General features: G+C 40.3%; 1 protein-coding gene across 1 annotated transcript in view; it reads right to left on the minus strand.

Moving 5' to 3' along the window:
• The window catches only part of Cdk19 (cyclin-dependent kinase 19), a gene marked incomplete at its 5' end in the record, with an annotated part of 99,230 nt that overhangs the window by 9,249 nt on the left and 71,192 nt on the right, over nt 1-18,789 (minus strand). Inside the window, 6 exon segments of the mRNA XM_013510868.1 lie at nt 65-162; nt 529-601; nt 3,356-3,425; nt 3,603-3,746; nt 9,301-9,432; nt 15,364-15,421. Of these exon segments, the coding sequence (XP_013366322.1) occupies nt 65-162; nt 529-601; nt 3,356-3,425; nt 3,603-3,746; nt 9,301-9,432; nt 15,364-15,421 (575 nt within the window).

Below are 18,789 nucleotides of genomic sequence, written 5' to 3' on the forward strand. Positions count from 1 at the left end.
GGGTACAAGCCGGCCCCGCTCCCCCCGGGCCGGCGGCCCCCGGCTGGATGAAGGGCCTACGTACTCCAGCGTCGGCAAGGGGTCCTCCTGGAAGTAGGGGTCCTGCAGAGCCTGCTCTGAGGTGATTCTCTTGGTTGGATCCATGGTAAGGAGTTTCTGAAGCTAGAAAAGAGCACGTAAGAAACCGACAGCCATGAAACGTCTGCTTCCAAGTCCCGGTCTTGACCTTTCAGAAAGGAACGTCTAACAGGTTTCAAGTATATTTTATACTGTATAGTGTATACACATTATGTGAACACGGCAGAAAGCGCATTACAGCCCCTTGAAAGTCCTTTTTCTGCTGATAAATCATTTAAAAAATTCAGCCCAGAAATCAAGGTGGACATCTCTAGAGAAGTACTTAAATGTCACCCCGGTATCCACAAATTCCTTTTATTTCTGAAGGAGGACGAGCTGGGACAGCTCCCCAGGAAACAGGATTAGACGAGGTTTGCTAAGGTCGGACTTGTGTGGGAGAGAAGCACCTACCAAAAGGAACACTTTGCTGTCAGGCTTGACCTTGTGTTTCTCCATGTACTTGATGAGGCTGCTGTTGGCATACCTGCAAGGACACGCATGGCCACATGTCAATGGAACACACACTCAATTTGTATTTCTTAATGAAAAGCTCCTAGACTGGTTTTCTTATAAAGCATGTGTTTAAGCCATTGCTTTTTCTGATAAAAAGAAACATTATCAAATATTGGCAAATGTGTGAGAAAACAATTATAATACCCCGCATTTGAAAGCCTGTATTATTAAATCATTTTGGAGGCCTGGGATATAGCTCAGGGCACAAACGGCTGCCTGGCAAGTGTAAGGTCCTGAGTTCGATTCCTGGTACCAGAAAAAAAAAAAACCCAAAACCCCAAGCAAACAAATCATTTTGGAAAATTAACCATTAAAGTTGAAAATTACTATATCCCATGAGTCAGGAATTCTCTATCCAGGTACATATTGTTGCACATCCGTATCAGCATACAATAACAATATTCTTATTATATTTTGGTCTTTTTGAGACAGGGTTTTGCTATGCAGCTCAGGCTGGCTTGAGCTCACTCTGTAGCTCAGGCTAGCCTCAGACTCACAGCAACCCTCCTACCTCAGCCTCCCCAGAGCTGGGATTACAGGTGTGTACCACCAGGCCCTATTTCTCACTTTTTGAGATGGCGGGGTGTGGGTCTCGCTGTTGCCCAAGACAGTCTCATATTCCTAGGCGACTCTCTTGTCTCAGGCTCCTAACTAGCTGGGACTATAGGTATGTGTTGTCATTACTGGCTCCAAATCTACATTTTTTTTGTTGTTGTTTTTTATTTTTTTGAGACAGAGTCTCAGTATGTAGCTCAGGATCACCTTGAACTCACTATGTAGCCCCGGCTGGCCTTGAACTCACCAGTGATCCTCCTGCCTTAGCCTCCTGAGTGCTGAGATTACAGGCATATGCCACCACACCTGGCTAGAATCTACATTTTTAACAGGGTCTCCAAATGATTTTTAGGTATATACAAGTTTGAGAAGTCCCCATTCTTACCAGAAGAATACCATTCTTATTGTACGCTTGCCAACACCAGATAGTTTCACTTAAAAAATTTATATATATATATAAATAAATAAATAAATAAAACTTTTGTTTGGTTGGGTTTTTGTTTTTTGCTTTTTTTAGTACTGGGGATTGATCTCAGTGCACAGCTAGGTAGATGCACTACCCCTGAGCTACACCTGTAGCCCCCTTTTAATACTTGGAGACAGGGTCCACTAAGCTGGCCTTAAACTTGCAGCCTTCTCCTACTTTAGGCCTTAAAGTAGCTGGAACTGGGAGTATGCATCACCATACCTGGTTTTCTATATATCTGTATCTACAGATTTAAGAGACAAGGTCTCCCTACATAGTTCAGGCTGAACTCACTATGTGGTCCCAAGCTGGCCTCGAAATCACTGCCAACTCCTGCCTCAGCCTCCTAAGTAATGGGATTAGAGGTATGCACCACACCCAGTCTAGGCACGGATATTAATAACTCCTTCCCACCGCTTGCTGTCTTTCCTTCCCCTCCCTCCATCACCTCTTCTCTTCTCTCTACTCAACATCCATGTCTCTACCAGTTTGTTTTACTCAGTTCCTGGGTCATGGGTCATTTCTGCCATCCTCCTGGTTCCTCAATCCAGCGGTTCAACCACTAGTCACTACTCAGGTAAGGACAGATCCACAACTGTGGCCTTGAACAAAATCTTTATCACACTAAAACAGAATATACAAGCTGGGCGTGGTGGTGCATGCCTGTAATTCCAGCACTCGGGAGGCTGAGGCAGGAGGATCAGGATCCTTGCGTTCAAGGCCAGCCTGGGCTACAAAGTGAGCTCAAGGCCAGCCTGAACTGCATAGCAAGACTCTGTCTCAAAAAGACAAAAAAAACCCCAAACAAACGAACAACAACAACAAAAAAACCCAGAATATACAAACTGTCTACTGACCCTGAAACTCTTAAAAGCTTCTAAATATTATGGCCTAAGTTAAGCATATATGTTACCTGCATCTGGAATATAATCCTCAAATCATGGCCATAATTAATACACTAAAATTTCAGGTTTTTTTCTATTTTTCTTTTTCTTTTTCTTTTTTTGAGCCAGGGTCTTGCTATGCAGTTCAGACTGGCCTGGACTCACTATATAACCCAGGCTGGTCTTAAACTCACAGTGATCCTCCTGGTTCAGCCTCTGAGTGCTCAGATTACTAGCATACAAAATGACACCTGACTTTGAAGTTTCTAATTTAAATAATAAACTACAGTTTGTTTTTTAAAAATTTAGTTTAACCTTTCTTATTTAGGGTATGACCTATAATTAATGCTATGGTTTAACTGTTTATACCTACTCTACAATTAGTTGAAGGCTATTACCTACTGTACCAGTGTTAGCAGCTGGTGCCCTCAGGAGGCTGTCAGGTAGTAGAGGGTTGTGTCCTCAAAAATGCAGACACATTTGTGTCTCATTAAAGAGGCTTCACACAGCCTTCACCCCTCCTCCCTCCCAGCACACAAGGGCACAGCAACAGCGCACCATTCTGGAAACAGAACAGCCTGCACCAGACACTGAACTGCAGACACCTTCATCTGGGACTTCCCAGCCTCCAGAACTGGGAGAAAATACATTTCTGTTTTCTACACATTTCCCTAAGTAATGTCTTTTTAAAATAGCAGCACAAATGGACTAAGACAGGGATGGCAAACCTTTTAGAGCTTCCAGTGATACAAATAGCCCACTGTGGGATGCATGTCATAGGTCTGCTGCCACTGGACTAAGACAATAGGGAGGTACTTACGTTGTCCTTCTAAAGTCTTTTTGAAGTGTAGGGTATTCTGGCATCTTTCTAATATCTTCCCAGTCTTTATCTTACCGAAAACAGAAGAACAAATTGAATATTGTTACAGAAAATAACATGTTAACCTATTTAAAATCTACTTGTTTTAGTTTAAAAGTAGACATAAATATACTTTAAATATACTTCTGAAAAGGAATAGTTCTGAAATACAACGGCAAATATAATTGTGAAAAGGAAAATTTGTTACCTGCAGGAAACCCCATGACACTAAATATCCGATCCAGCTGGTCGTGATGAAAGGGATTGCTTGTTTTTATATCTTCCTGACGACAGTGAAAAATGGGTTCTGAAGTCAACAATTCGGCAAATATGCAACCTATTGCCCATATATCTATGAAGCAGAAAAAACACGTTTTTGTACAATGTGTTACATTTCCTTAGTTATAATTTCTGGAATAATTCCAACATAAATAAAAGAACATTTTTCAGTGAAACAATATACAAAGCATAATAAGTGTATTAAGAAAACACACACAGTATGTTTGTGATATGAAATAACTATCATCACGTAACAGATTGGAAGCCAAATAAAAACATTTATATGTAAATTTCCTGACGTAGGCAAATTTAGGAAAAAGCAACACGGCAAGCAGTGGATTATTTTCTTTTTTCTTTTCTTCTGTTTTTTAAGAGTGTCACTCTACAGTCCAGTCTGGCCTTGAAGTCTGGCCCCTCCTGCCTCAGCCTCCCAAATGGTGAGATTACATGCCTGTACCACCCACCTAGCTCAAAAATGACTTTTTTTCCTCTCTTTTTCGAAAATATTTTTGGTACACTTTTTGAGGTACATAATGATCACATTCACCATAGAGAATGTGCATCTGTACAGAATGTCTTAACTTTTTTCCCTCATTTCCTTCGCTTCAATCCTTCTCCCCTTCTCCCTTTATAAAACATTGTTTCTATTGTTTTCCTTCCATTTTTAAATCCCTATTCCCTCCTTCCCTTCTCCTTTCCCTCTCCCTTGTTCTCCTTCCCATCTGAACATTCTCTTCCTACTTCCCAATATCTATCATCCAAAAAATGACTTCTCTAGACTAAGCAAAAAATCTTTCTAATCAGTTAATAATTTAATCATGGAAGCATTTGACTGATAACCTAGTATAGAGCGTAACTCATGTGAAGCAACTTCATCATACTGATACATCATGACATGACCGTAACACGGTGATACAATTCCTTTAAAGTAATTAAATGCACAATGAGAAGAGTAATAGTTTTTGAGTCTAGATGGGTTGACTCTAGAAAGACAATAAAAGGAAGATTGCCACCCTCAGTTTTTTCAACGAAGGCTAAGGTCTACAAGCTGATAAATAATACAAGTATATACAGGCATAGAATAACAACAGTAGGTAGATCTGATCAAAATATATTCACTTAGATGATGCACCCACCTGCTTCCATCCCCCAGGACAAAGTGAGGTATCTTTCAAAGTTTTATTGGGAGGAAAAAAGCTTTCTTAGGGGCTGAGGATGTAACTCAATGGTAGGGTACTTGCTGTGCATGCTCAAGGCCCTGGATTTGACCCCAACATTGCAAAACAAGATTTTATTAACTAAGTCACTAATTATAGATTATTCTATTGTCTTTTATATACTGAAATACTACAATTTATATTCTGGAACTGTAATGTATTCACAATGCTTTACTCAATGTATAAAGGAGTTAACTTTTGTGAGATGTATATTCACATTTGCCCATTACAAAAATGCCATCTAGTAAGTTTTTTTTTTTTTTGGATGGGGGTTCTTTTTGAGACAGGGTCTTGCTGTGCAGTTCAGGTTGGCCTTGAGCTCACTTTGTAGCCCAGATTGGTCTTGAACTTGCAACAATCCCCCTGCCTCAGCCTCCTGAGTGCTGGGATTATAGGCGTGTGCCACCACACCTGGCTCAAGTATTTTTTAAAAGGAAGAAAATAATAATGCTAGGAATATGGTATTATACAGGGCAGTATAGCATTCAGTAATCTATGAAATATGAGAATCATATTCCAGAGATAAACTAAATAGCAACAGCTTAATTAGATAGGGTAACTGTCAATGTACTATTTGTAAAATAAATTTCCAAATTGGAAGAAAAAAACTACAGTAATGCCTCTCTTGTCTGGCCCCATTCAGAGAGTTTCCTCCCGTGTAAGCCAGCCTCCTGAAGAGCAGGAGCACACCCCTTCCTAGCCCTTTTGTGTTACCCCATCACCTGCCCCATCGAAGGCTGAAGGCTATATATAAAACGTAATTTCGTCTTTTTCACTGACCAGTCAAGGTCATCATCACCACCCGCAGCCATCACTAAGGAGTGATGCGGCGATATCTGCAGCGTCCCCTCCTCCCTTTCTCGCACCTGCACCATGCCGGCTGTCACTCTTGCCTCCGAAGGCCCTGCCTCCTCCTCCTCCTACTCCTCCTCTTCCTCCTCCTCGCTGCTTCACTGTACAGTCACTTGGGACTATCACTGCACGTTGTGGCTCATCCCAATGCCTGCTCTAACCTCTATTCAAAGGACAGGAGTCAGGTTCTAGATTCCATGTGAATTGCTAAAATAAAGAACCTCCAAGTAGCAAGCAGTATTACATCGTTTCCTGCCTCATATTAGCTTTAAATTCTAAATGTGACCAAACCATCAAATTGTCTGGCTCTTGCAACATTTATACCAATTCTCTTGAGGTCTCTTTCCCTGGTCAATCATTTGTTCTCCTGACACACATCCACATCCACCCACCCCCACAGCAGTGCAGCTACCATCACTGTCACTGCAGTGACATCAAACCATCAAGGTCTTTCTCCTTTGTGCTGAAGAGAAACAACTACTTCTGACATGGATCAGTTACAAAGAGCAGAGTGGCTGAATCTGAGCGTACTTCTGTATGTCTGCTAGGACTACTTCAAACCCAAAGATAACTGACACAGATTACTCTTTCTGTCTTTTCTCCTAGGTTCTATTGAAATTATGCAGACTTGACTAAAATTAGAAATTAGTGATTATGTTTTTATCTTTATGTGGTTAAGCCGCATTTACTGAGCAAGTAAGTTGCAAGCTGGTAGAAATTTCAGTTCTACTTACTCTGAGAAAATGAGAAACACACTTGTTTGCAGTTTATACCCAATTCTATTTCCAAATCCACACCCATTTTAATTTTATCAGTAGAGAAGTTAATCAGAAAATAGTCATGAAACTGTGCTTCTCTAAGTGTGCGTCATACAGAGCACTGCTGCCTATGAGTGTATGCTACAAAATGGGTCTCGGCCACAGACCTGCCGTGTGAGAACCTGAGAATGAGGCTGCCTTCGGTGGGGAACTACCTAGCTTAACAGAAGGCTCTGGCCCAGTGTGAGCTGGACACAGGCTGGAGGATGAGGGCCCGGGGAACGCAGATGTCTACTGATCCAGCATCCTCTTCCCCCACCCCACACCCCACACGCACGCACCATTCGGCGGGTTGTAAGGCACCACCTGTTATTTCCAGCTAGCACAGCCCCTCTCCTGGCTTAGTTCACTCTCTTCCTACCCTCTGGTGCCCCTGAGACTAAGACTGATCAGACCGTTCCCAATAGTTGGAAAGAAGAGACCAAAATAACAGAAAAGGTAAATTTAATTCTAAATGTCTCAGTAAATACAGCGCTACAGCAGAAGTCACTTGGAATAGAAAGAGTTTCAAACTGTGATTCTAGCTCCTCCTTGCAGGACTACTCCATCCCCTGCATTTGTTTCTGTAGTTCTTTCTCCGCCCTCATCAGACAGCTGCCATTGTCCCCTGCTGATAGATCCGCTACTTTACTAAGTGCTTGACTGCCTGGGTAAGAGGCTAATGCCAGTCTCCACATCCTTCTACTAATACATACTGGTTTTCCCCACAGTTCTGAGACTACTCAAGAGGCTTTCCCACTAATTAAAAAGAAAAAAGGATTCAAGACAGGCATGGTGGTGCACATCCAAAATCCTAGTATTCTGGGAGGCTGAGGCAGGAAGACTGCAAATTCAAGTCAAGCCTGAGGAACTTAGTGAGATCCTGTCCAGAGGACAGGGGAGGTGGGGGGAGGGGACGGGGAGGAGAGAGAAACAGCACAAGCAAGCCAGCCAGCCAGGGATGCAGCTTTGTGTGAAAGTCCTGGGTTTCACGGTACAACAAAACTGAACCCAACCGAACCCAGCCCAACCAACCTAAAAGCAGCATTCAGCAGTATTCATGAAATATGTGCAATATCCTAGTACTAGCTGGAGTCTCAGTCCCTGAGCAAAATATACACTGAGTGAGTTTTGCAGAAATAAGGCCTCCTGATAAATGAGGACATGACTATATTTTAATCTGCCTTTCTTTCTTACCCACAAAGCAGTCTAATCTTCCCAAATGTGAGCACTTCCTTTGTAGATCTGTGGATATCACCAGGTTTTTCACAACTTTGTTTAACAGAGGATTGTGCTTACTTGTCTTTTTTTTTTTTTTTTTTGAGACAAGGTCTTGCTATATAGCTCAGGCTGGCCTCCAACTTGTGGTGATTCTCCTGCCTCAGCCTCCTGAACTTGTCCATTTTTAATAACTTATTTTAGTGCCCTTTACATAAACTCAAAGGAAACAGTGAAAGGTAGTCAGAACTGACATAGCCTAATACCAATAAACACAAGACTCCCAGAAGAAGACAGTCTAAAGAAATACTTAGGATATGAGGTATTTCACAGAACCAGACCTTCAAGCAGCAGCTATTGGCGCTTTTCCTACCCTTTGTTTTCACTCCCTCAAAGAAGTCTCCAGGCTTGGCGAGGGCTCTCTTCTGCTGTCAGTCTGGGTCCTCTGAGGAGACTGCAGTGACCAGGGAGCAAAATCTCTGAAGAGGTTATGTCCTCTATTGTAAGGCAGACATTAACGCTTAGAGAACACGTTTATAACAATTTCTCTCTCTCTCTCTCTTTTTTTTTGAGACAGTGTTTTGTTTTTCTGCCGAGGCTGGTCTCAAACTCCTACACTTAGCCAGGCGTGGTGGCGCACACTTGTAATCCCAGGACTCAAGAGGCTGAGGCAGGAGGATTGTTGTAAGTTCGAGACCAGCCTGGGCTACAAAGTGAGCTCAAGGCCAGCCTGAACTGCACAGCGAGACCCTGCCTCAAAAAGACAAAACACAGAACAAAAAAAAAAACTCCTACACTTAAGGGACCCTCCTGCCTTAGCTTCCTAAGTGCTGGGGTTACAGGCACACACCCCCACACCTGGCTTACGACAGGTTTCTTGCATTATTCACCCTCCTTGGTAAAATGGTAAGCAGCTGAGCACTGCTAACCTACAAAGACTACTTCCCACATTAAAAGAGAAACTGCCACTCTGGTAGCTCTAGTGGCAAGCGATAAAGATGAGTCATATTTCTTGCTTAGGAAAGGAAGTGACTATGTTTCCCCAAACAGAAGTTCTCTTCAATACTGGATTTACTACCTCTGATTCTCTGCTTTTCTTTTTCTGAAGAAGTATTTCTTAACCTATCTCTAGTCCTGCTGATCAATAAGGTAAGTTATAGGGCTGGGGATTTAGCTCAGTGGCAAAAGCGCCTGCCTGGCAAGCGCAAGGTCGTGAGTTCGGTTCCTGGTACCGCAGAAAAACCAAAAAAAAAAAAATAAGGTAAGTTATAATATTTGTATGTTATTGTTTCCATAGCAACTCAACAGGATCAGATGCCTCTATCCTTGGAAATTCCGGAAATGCTTTCTTGTTGTAAAGGAATCACATTCTCCTATACAATTAAAAAATCCAAATTTACCAGAATATAAAAGCTAGGAACATAGAGGACGACAGGAAATTTACAAACAGATATAAAGTAGTTTTTACCCAATGATTTTATCATGCAATTGGTTCTCATAAAAACTTGATGCCAAGAGAGTAAATCATTTTACACTAACTTACCAATGGCCTTTGTATAATGCCTCGCACCAAGCAAAAGTTCTGGAGCCCGATACCAAAATGTTACAACCACTGGATCCAAATCTGCTAGTGGCTTTAAAGGAGAGTTGAATAATCTGGCAAAACCCATGTCAGCTAAAAAAATAAAAAAATATAAAACTCAGTTTGACATATAATTAGAATCATGCAAAGGTGATAAAAATAGCCACTAAACTAATAAAAGCAATACTATTCCTTTGGGAAAAAAAAGTCAGCTATACCAGGCACTTCATTTACCTCTGTCTTTGCTTCCTGGGGTAGAGCCTATGCTGTGCTTGTTTTACTGAAGCTCTCAAAGGTACTCTGACTTGCTCAAGATTCAGAGACAGTTGGGTACAGTCAGGTGTAGGACACAGGTCTGACTTCAGATTCCTTTCTTTCATTTTTTTTAGACAGGGTCTCAGTATGCAATTCAGGCTAATCTTGAACTCACTACATAGCCCAGGCTGGCCTCAAACTCACACTGATCCTCCTGCCTCAGCCTCCTGAGTCCTGGGAGGGACTACCATGCCCAATAATTCTTTTCTTTCAGAGACAGTTAAATATTTTCAACGTTTTAAAATCAAAAATTAGTTTTAAAAACCTCCTATAATTAATATGTCCCCTGTATACCATGCGTATCTAAGAACTAAATGCATCTCGGCACAGCACGCGCTAGTGCCAGACCCTATAAACTCACCAGAGCTGACTCACCCACCTCACTGATTCCCTGCTGAGGGCACACTGGTAACCTGGAATTGGCTGTGCTGAGTGTATTTCCATCATGGTAAACAGCAAATGCCACAGACTGCTCCCCACCCCCCGTCATTACTGAGAGGTAACTAGCACAGTGCACATATTTCCAAGAACACGCACAGGACACGAAATAAGTTGTTTAATTCAGCATTTAACAAAGGTCTAAACCAAAGGTAACTGATTTAAACATTGGGGTATATGAAACTAGTATGAACATTTAAACTGTAATGAGGCATACAAGCCAATTTTCTTGAAATTTCATAAACAAGTATAAAGTGCTCTACAAATGCCTTTCATATGCATCATAAATCACTTCTTTTAATCTTTACAAAAAAACCACTTAAATAAGCATTCTGTTCCCCACTTATTAGATGGAGTGTCTATGGTTTAAAGCAGTTAAATGACTTGCACCTGCTTACAGGGATGGTAGGCCAAGGTATCAGTACTTACACAAGAATCATGGTTATTATTTAGGAGTTCAGTCTTAACCACTCATCTGACATCCAAAAAATTACACATATGACAATTGCAAGCACAAAGGCAGAGTCACAACAATAACAAACCTCTACAGTTTGAAACGTATAACACACACAGTACATTCTGAAAACATGTAAGAGGCACCAAAGAACTATAAAAGGCATACACTATAAGACTATAGAGTATCAGCTCTTCAACTACAGAGTATCATCTAATCTAAAACTAATATGATATGATAGAAAATGCATTACAATTTTTATTGTGATTTTGTTTCTTTAGAATTTAAAGAGTTTAAGAACACTTTCTGAGAGTGCTTTGGAGTATTCAGGTCTTAAAAAACAAAGTTATCCAAGGAAGTTTGTGCTAATACCTATTTCTTTTTAAACTGAAGTTCCCTAAAGCAAACAAAAATATTCAGTCATTGGGGCTGGGGATTTAGCTCAGCGGCAAAAGCGCCTGCCTGGCATATGCAAGGTCGTGAGTTCGGTTCCCGGTACCGGAGAAAACCAAAAAAAAAAAAAAAAAAAATTCAGTCATTTTACCAACATTATATCTGTTACTCTAAAATATTACACAATATTCAAAGCCCTGCCTTGTACATTTAATAGGTACTTATTGTTGAGGGTGAAGTATGCTATTAAATATATGAAAATAACTGTATATGTTTGATTAATCAGATTGAACAATCAGGTGCTGATTTTATTGACAGCAAAATATGATGGACTGCTGTTTCATCCACTGGGGGGATTTTTCTTCCCCACTGTCAAGCATATTGGAAAGTAATTCTATTTATTTTTATTAATACATGTTTGTGGTACACAATGGTCACATTCACCAGGGGGACTTAGTACACGTGCGTAACAATCTCAATTCTTTTTACTCCCCCCATCCTTTTGTTTTTCTGAGACTTTCACTATGTAGTCCAGTCTGGCCTTGAACTTGCTATACAGCTCACTGGGCATGAACTTAACATCCTCCTGCCTCAGCCTCCTGAGAGCTGCAACTAAAGGCATGAACCATCACACCTAGCAAAAAGAATTTTAAAAATGCTAAAATCAGTAATTTCTCCTCTTTCTCTTTTTTCTTTTAAGCCTCATCTCCTCGCTGTCAGATGAAATCAAGGCCAGAAGAAAATAACACTCTTAACAATTCACGCCACTGTATGAACTTTAAAGGAGCTTCAAACCACTGATGAAATAATCACTAATTTAGACAGAAGGTAATAGCCTTAATGTTACCATAATAGTTTGCTAAAGTTAGATATGGCTGGAATTGTCCAGTTAAACAGGGCTAGCAGAATTCTGAAGTGCTAGTTAGTACGGAATGAAAGAAAAGCAGTAACATATAAGGTCTACACCCAAGGAGCTTAGCGAAGTACATGGAACAGACCCAACATAGCACAGGGATAAATACTGTGAGAATAAGGGATCTGCTACTGTTTTCTACTAAATGTCAAGTCCCTGGGGAGGGGGATTTATGTCTTTTCCAAGGCATTGTCTGGAACGATGTTTCACACTGTGGAAGCAGATTACATGGAAAGGAGAACACTAGCTGGACCCTGGGGGATTATTATTTGTAAATAGTAAGAAGGAAAGGGAGTAAGCACTTTAGGCAAGCTCTGGAAAGCCTTTGGTTTGCTGAGGAGGGAAAGGCTCAGATATAGAAAAGGGTACCATGTGTTTTCCATTCCATTCTGTGGGTCTCCTGAGCCAAAGCAGAACTGTCCCAAAGCGTGAAGCAGAGGCATCAGCACTGCTGATTTTCTTTTACTAATTTTGCAGTGCTGGAGATGAAATAAATCTAGGGCTGTGAGCAGAGTAGGCAAGCATTCTACCACTGAGCTACAGCATCAGCCCCCAACATCATGTTCTTTTGCTTGTGGTTTTTTGTTTTGCTTTGTTTTGTTTTTTGACACAGGATCTTGCTATATAGTTCAGGCTGGCCAGATACCCCGCCTTAGCCTCCCAAGTGCGGGGATTACAGGTGTGTACTACCATACCTCGCCCCACATCATTTTAAAAAAATCAGTAATTCTGGGTCTAGGGAGTAGCTCCACAGAAGAGCTCTCACCTAGTAAATGTGGAGCCCTGCGTTGACCCTAGCACTCTGAAAAATAATAAAAAAATAAAAATTTAATGTGCGCTATTAAAATTTATTAGCAATGTAATCAATTACTTAATGGATCATAGACCTTTATTAATTAATATTATTAATTATTGCTTATTTTTAACCCTGGCTGTGCCCCTAAGCTTGGGTAGAATTACAATCCTAAAATTCTACACTTGATCTTAGCCAAAAGGCCGAGGAGCGATACAATCCTAACACTCTAAACAATAAGGTAACAACTGGCCTGACCAGGTATAGAATTTTATGTTGAGAAGTAGTAAAAAGAGAAGACTTTGGATTGGGGTGACTGGGTTAAATGTAATGAGTGGTACAAATATGACAGAACAGAAGATGACAATGAATTTGGTATGGGACAAAGGAAAACAAGTTGCCAGGATGATATGCAAAGAATTCAGCTAGAGCGAGAGAGTAGATGATCCAGATCTTAAGATCATTTTCCAAGAATCCAGAATGTTAAGGCCACAATTTATCAACTGCCCAATAAGGGAAAGGAGGCCATGTCCCAACCTAGTATGTACAGTGTTTTAAAACAATGAGTCAATAGTAAGAGGCAACAATGAATCAAATGCAGAGGTGAGGGCAGAAGTTGTGGGTGGAGAAACAGAATTACACAACACCATCTAGATCACGGGAGAAGACAGTCTAAGGCAGAGCTCAGAGTTGTTCCCTGAGAGAGCAGTCTTGATACGGAGATGGACCTGCATGCTAGGTGCAGCTAGAACCAAGGGTGAACATCAAGGGTGTTCCACAAGTACAGAACAGGAGGAAGAAAACAAATGTTGAAAAATCAAGATGGATGTAAAATCTGTTTTAAACTGTGAAGGGAAATATGAATGTTTTCAAGGAAGAGAAGAAAATTACAAAGGGGAAAATGGCAATACTGTGATGGGGCAATTTCAGTGGGGCAGGAAGACATCTTGAGGCCAGCAAGAACACTCAGGAAGACATCTTGAGGCCAGCAAGTCACCTCTGCGGCTCTTTCACAGCAGAGCTGTGTTAACAGAGTGAAGGTCTGTGAAGCCAGACCAGTTCTCTCTGACATCACCAAGGCGGCCTTCTTTGTAGAGACCCTGAGGTCCAGGAATCCAAATCCTACTTTGAAAAAGTGAGCAGTCCATAACCTCTCTAAATCCAGTTTTCCTCATCTATGATACCTACTTTTAAAGGGTGGTTATGTAAAACAAAGTGGTCTGAAACCATCTACCATACTCTTTATATTTTACTGTCACTCAAAGGGAGGGAATGTATCTCTTTTTCACTTGTGCCTGGCAAAAAGTAGCTACTCAATAAATACCTCTAAGAAAAAAAAGTGAGTATAAAATAAGAACAGGAACAAGTAAGGAGTGGTGGAGAAGAGGGGAAGGGAAGAGAAGGAAAGCAGCTACAACACTTAATTAACATCACATTTTGTTTGTTTTTCTTTTTTTGAGACAGAGTCTTGCTATGTAGCTCTGGCTGGCTTTCAACTCATAACAATCTTCCTGCCTCAGCCTCCTGAGTGCTGAGATTACAGACACATTCCACCGTGCCCAGCTTAATATCACATTTTTGAAAGAAGCTCAGTCTTAGCAAACACAGAGTAGAGATTTAATGAAAGGGAAATTGTTTTAGTACAGCTTCTTCAGAAGTTAGGCTAAGGAAGTAACTGAAGAAGTAGAAAACCAAGCAATAGGGAAGCTTGGTTGAATTAGGAAAGCATGAATTTATAGTAGGGCAGGTAGCAAATCACCTCTACTATAGTGTTTTTTAATAGTGAAGAAAGTAGGCTGATGAAATAAAGTTTATTTTTAAATTCTTCTAATAAAGGACTTCTAATAAATGTAACTCTCCTCCTCCCTCCTCCCCCGCTTTCTTTTTTTGAAACACAGTGTCACTATATACTCTAGGCTGGCCTTGAACTTGCAATTCTCCTGCGTCAACCTCCTGAGTAGTGAGATTACAGGTGTGTAACACCATGTCCAGTTCAATCAGTCAATTTCTACTAAAAGAAGTTAGAATAAAGTATTACTTAGCTCATTTTCTCTCCAAATATATAATATAATATATATATATATATATATATATATATATAGAGAGAGAGAGAGAGAGAGAGAGAGAAAGAGAGACTGGTTTCTTTTGGAACCTCCAGGTTGCAAAGCAAGTATCAATATACATAAAAGCCTCCTGCAGTGTCTAAAACTGAGACAGGCAAGGAAGAGAGTAAACATACACTCATCAGAAAGGGTATGTTAGTATGTGGCACAGGACACGCAGGTCAGGGATAGCAAAGTGGGTGGAGGCTCTGAGGGTCCCCGTGCCCTGCAGGTTAGGGTCTGGAGGACATGCTCAAGGAGTGACTTGGCAATGCTAAGATAAAAAGTAAGATTTAAGGAATCATACTGAGGGTGACTATGAAAGACAGTGGTGCTGTGTACACACATGCTTGGGCTACTGCACAGCAGTAAATGTTTTTGCGGACTTGCTTGTCAACTCCAAGGGATGCCTCAACTTAGAATTACCGGATCTGATTTTGGGAAACGGATTACAGGTTTTATATACTATCTACCTACCTTTTCCGACAACTTTTCCAAAAAATTATGAGAACATAGTATTAAAATTAACTACTTAAATAAAAAAGTATTAAAAAGGGCAACCACCTCTGCAGTCACTTCAGTTTCTTAATCAATGACTTTAGGAATAATTACCTACCAATTTTGACTCTCCCCCTCTCAGGACCTTCTCCCATTACTAGGATATTTGCTGGTTTCTAGAAATAAAAATAGAGCATTCAAATTACTATGCTTATTCTTTTGACATGCTCTAAAATGGAAACACTTATAATATGCAGATTTCATTTCTGTATTTTCACCAAAACTTAACTTAAAATCAAATATTATGTACTCTGTCTACATAAAGCATTTAACATTCTAGAAGTTAGCACTAACTTTATATAATAATCATCCTTGCCGTGGATACATACCTTATTTCCAAAATTATGTGTATCATATAAATAATTACAAATTAAAGGCAATATTTCTATTTACCTCACAGAAAAAATAATAATTGTTAAGTGTGTACAAGGTATATACTTAGTGCCCACAACGAAGTTGATGTGGTTGAAAATTTTTATGTACAATTTCAATCCACAACATCATTTCTATTACTTAACCAAATGAAAGAGTCCTTGCTAAACATGTCTAAACTACCATAGGAAACATGCTCAACATTCAACAGACTCCATTATAATTCATACGCCAACCATTGTAAATGCAAAAATGAAAAAATTCAAACATAATTTAAAGATGTAGGAAAATAAAAACCAAGGCTAACAGGAGCTACGTAAAGAAAAGGGCTAGGCTACAGTGTATCTCCCATCTTTGTAGACATCCGCACCTGCCCATATTTGGAAACAGAACCAGAAACTGTGATGAATGGCTAGGGGGAGGGAGAAACAAGGAAGACTCCCTTATTAGCTCTCTGGAAAAAAGCTTGTATGTTTTTAATGTAGAGGATTCATTTATTCAGCCAGTGAATATACTGTTCAGTCAAGGAGTTTACTCAGCATTTTGAGGAAAAACAGAAGCATAGTGAACCCTTCCCCTAGTCTCTGGATGCTCGCTACATTATATACACTCTCCTGTAATATTAGAAGCTACTGCTATGAGTGCGATAACGGAGAGGCCTGAAGTCTTCAGAGATTAACTTGGGTCACCATAAAGATCCGTTCCAATCTGCTGATTTTTAAAAACACTTCAACAAAAACAAACACTAAGAAATAGTTCGAAGGCAAAGGGATGAATGAACAAGCCATTTCATCATTAAGGGAATCGTTCACGGGTGAGGGTGGGGACCTGGAATCAGCAGAGCGGAGGACAGGCAGGGATCGCAGGGGGAGAGCACCTGGGCGCAGGCACACACAGGCACAGTCTGACCGAGCACTAAGGAGAAGCCCCTGCCGGGGCAGCAGGGTGAACCTAGATTCTGGGGAGACTGAAATGCCAGGTGAAAGGGTCTGACCCCGACAGTACAGGCCATGTGAGCCCAACAGACGGGGAGGTAATGGCTCTGGGCATGGAGTGATAGTGAAATGGAGAGGAGGGCAGGCAGCAGAGAGACATTTTAGAGGAATTTATAAGACACTGTAACTGGTGCAGTCAAAATATTAAGAAAAAAGAATGATCAAGATTTCACCAAGGGTGGAGCATGGTGGGGCACACTTATAATTCCAGCACTCCAGGAGGCTGAGGCAAGAAGATCACAAGCTAGAGCCCAGCCTGGGCAACCTAACAAGACCCCATCTGCAATGGGGACTAAGGGGTGGCTGGAGATGCAGCTTAGTGTGGAGGCCCTGGGTTCAATCCCCCATGCTGAAAAGAAAAGGTGCCCTAAGGAACCTTAACCTTGCAGAGTAACTACATGCTACATAAAAAATTTGCCCAAAGCAACCCTGACCTCACAAGGGTCAGGGATATACACAACAACCTTCACCCCTGCTCAAAATAGTGTATCCTCGTGGCTAGAGTGGTAAGGAATGGTAGAACGGGTCCAAGGGCTGGTGCCAATCACACAATTCAGCGGAATACTAAATCCGGGGCCACCAAACAAGGTGAGGAAGCCACCTCTGCTTCCTCTATAAGCACCAAGACCTTCAAGGAGGCCTAAACTAGGTATCACAAGTAGAAACAAATCAAACTCTAAAGGAAAACCTTCAAGGTGAACAACGAACTTTCTAGCGAAAAGGCAGTATTTTCATACTGGATTTAAAACAAAATTCACTTACATGCTATTGATCAGAAGCCACCTGAACAGAAGGATCATAAAAACTACAAGTTAGGCAAACTGCTAAAGGAAAGCAGAGTCAACTATGGAAGTGTGAGACTTAACAGCTCTGAAAACGAAAGCATCACTAGGACCACAAAAGGTCCCTATATAATGGTACAAGTTTCAACTTGCCAGAAAAAGACCACAATCCTTAACTAATTATATACTCTATATACATAAAAAGCCTAAGTAGATATAACTTCAGGGAAGAAAACACAAAATGGTAACATACTTTTCTCAATTACTGATATAACAAAAAGACAAAAGATTAGTAAAACTGTAGACTATCCAAAGAATGCAATTAACAAGGATGAGCTAGCGGACATTTATACAACTTTTTACCTAGTAAGTACACAATGCACATATTTCTCAGGCACCCATATCCTATTTACAAAAGTTAATCTTGTACTAACAGGTCACAAGAAATTTCATTGAACTATCATTACACAGATTATGTTCTATGCCCGCATTACAATTAAGTTAAAAGTCAATTACTAAAGTAAAAACATAAAACTTCATCTATTTGGAAATTTTAAAATATTTTTAAAGCACCCAGAGGTAAAAGAAAAAAACCCTAAAAAAACTAAAAAATACTCCTAACTGAAATGTTTAAGTACTACCAAAACCTATGACACAAAGTATTTATAAAGGAAATTTAGTCTCAAATATTTATGTTGAGAAAAAAGAAATGATAGAAATAATGAATTATGTGCCAAAGTTAAGAAGCACAGGAGAGGGAAAAAAAAACAGCTCAAGAGAAATAACAAACAAAAAGATAAACATAAGGGCAGAAATTTATGTATCAGAGAGTTTTATAAAACCTTTAGGACAACTGAAGCAAGATAAGAAAAGTTACAAATAAAACCATATTATGAGTAACAAAAGCACAAGTACAGATCCAGTAGAGGACAGAAAGATAAAGAATCCTATGAAGAATGTTATATTAATTTGAAAACAGTATAAAACTGACAAAGTCAAGAAAAAGTAATAAATATTGATTCAAAATTAATTACAAAACCTGATGGAACTAAGAAGTGCTACACAAGCTGAAACTGCAGGTAAAAATCTTCCTACTGGAAACACCAAACCCAGACAATCTTGGAGGCAAATCCTCCAAGTTTTTACAAAAACAGAATACTTTGAGAACAGAAAGGGAGATGATACCCCAAATACAATTCTAGCAGGCTAGTTATAATGCTGACAGCAAAACCAGATAAACCATGAAAAACAAAAAATTCAGGACAGCCTCACTCTAAGTATAGACCCAAAAATACTAAACATTAGAAAAGCGCCAGATGTGGTGGTGCACGCCTG

This window comes from Chinchilla lanigera, unplaced genomic scaffold (genome assembly GCF_000276665.1).
Source record: "Chinchilla lanigera isolate Chin_1 unplaced genomic scaffold, ChiLan1.0 scaffold00010, whole genome shotgun sequence".
NCBI classification, from domain to species: Eukaryota; Metazoa; Chordata; class Mammalia; order Rodentia; family Chinchillidae; genus Chinchilla; species Chinchilla lanigera.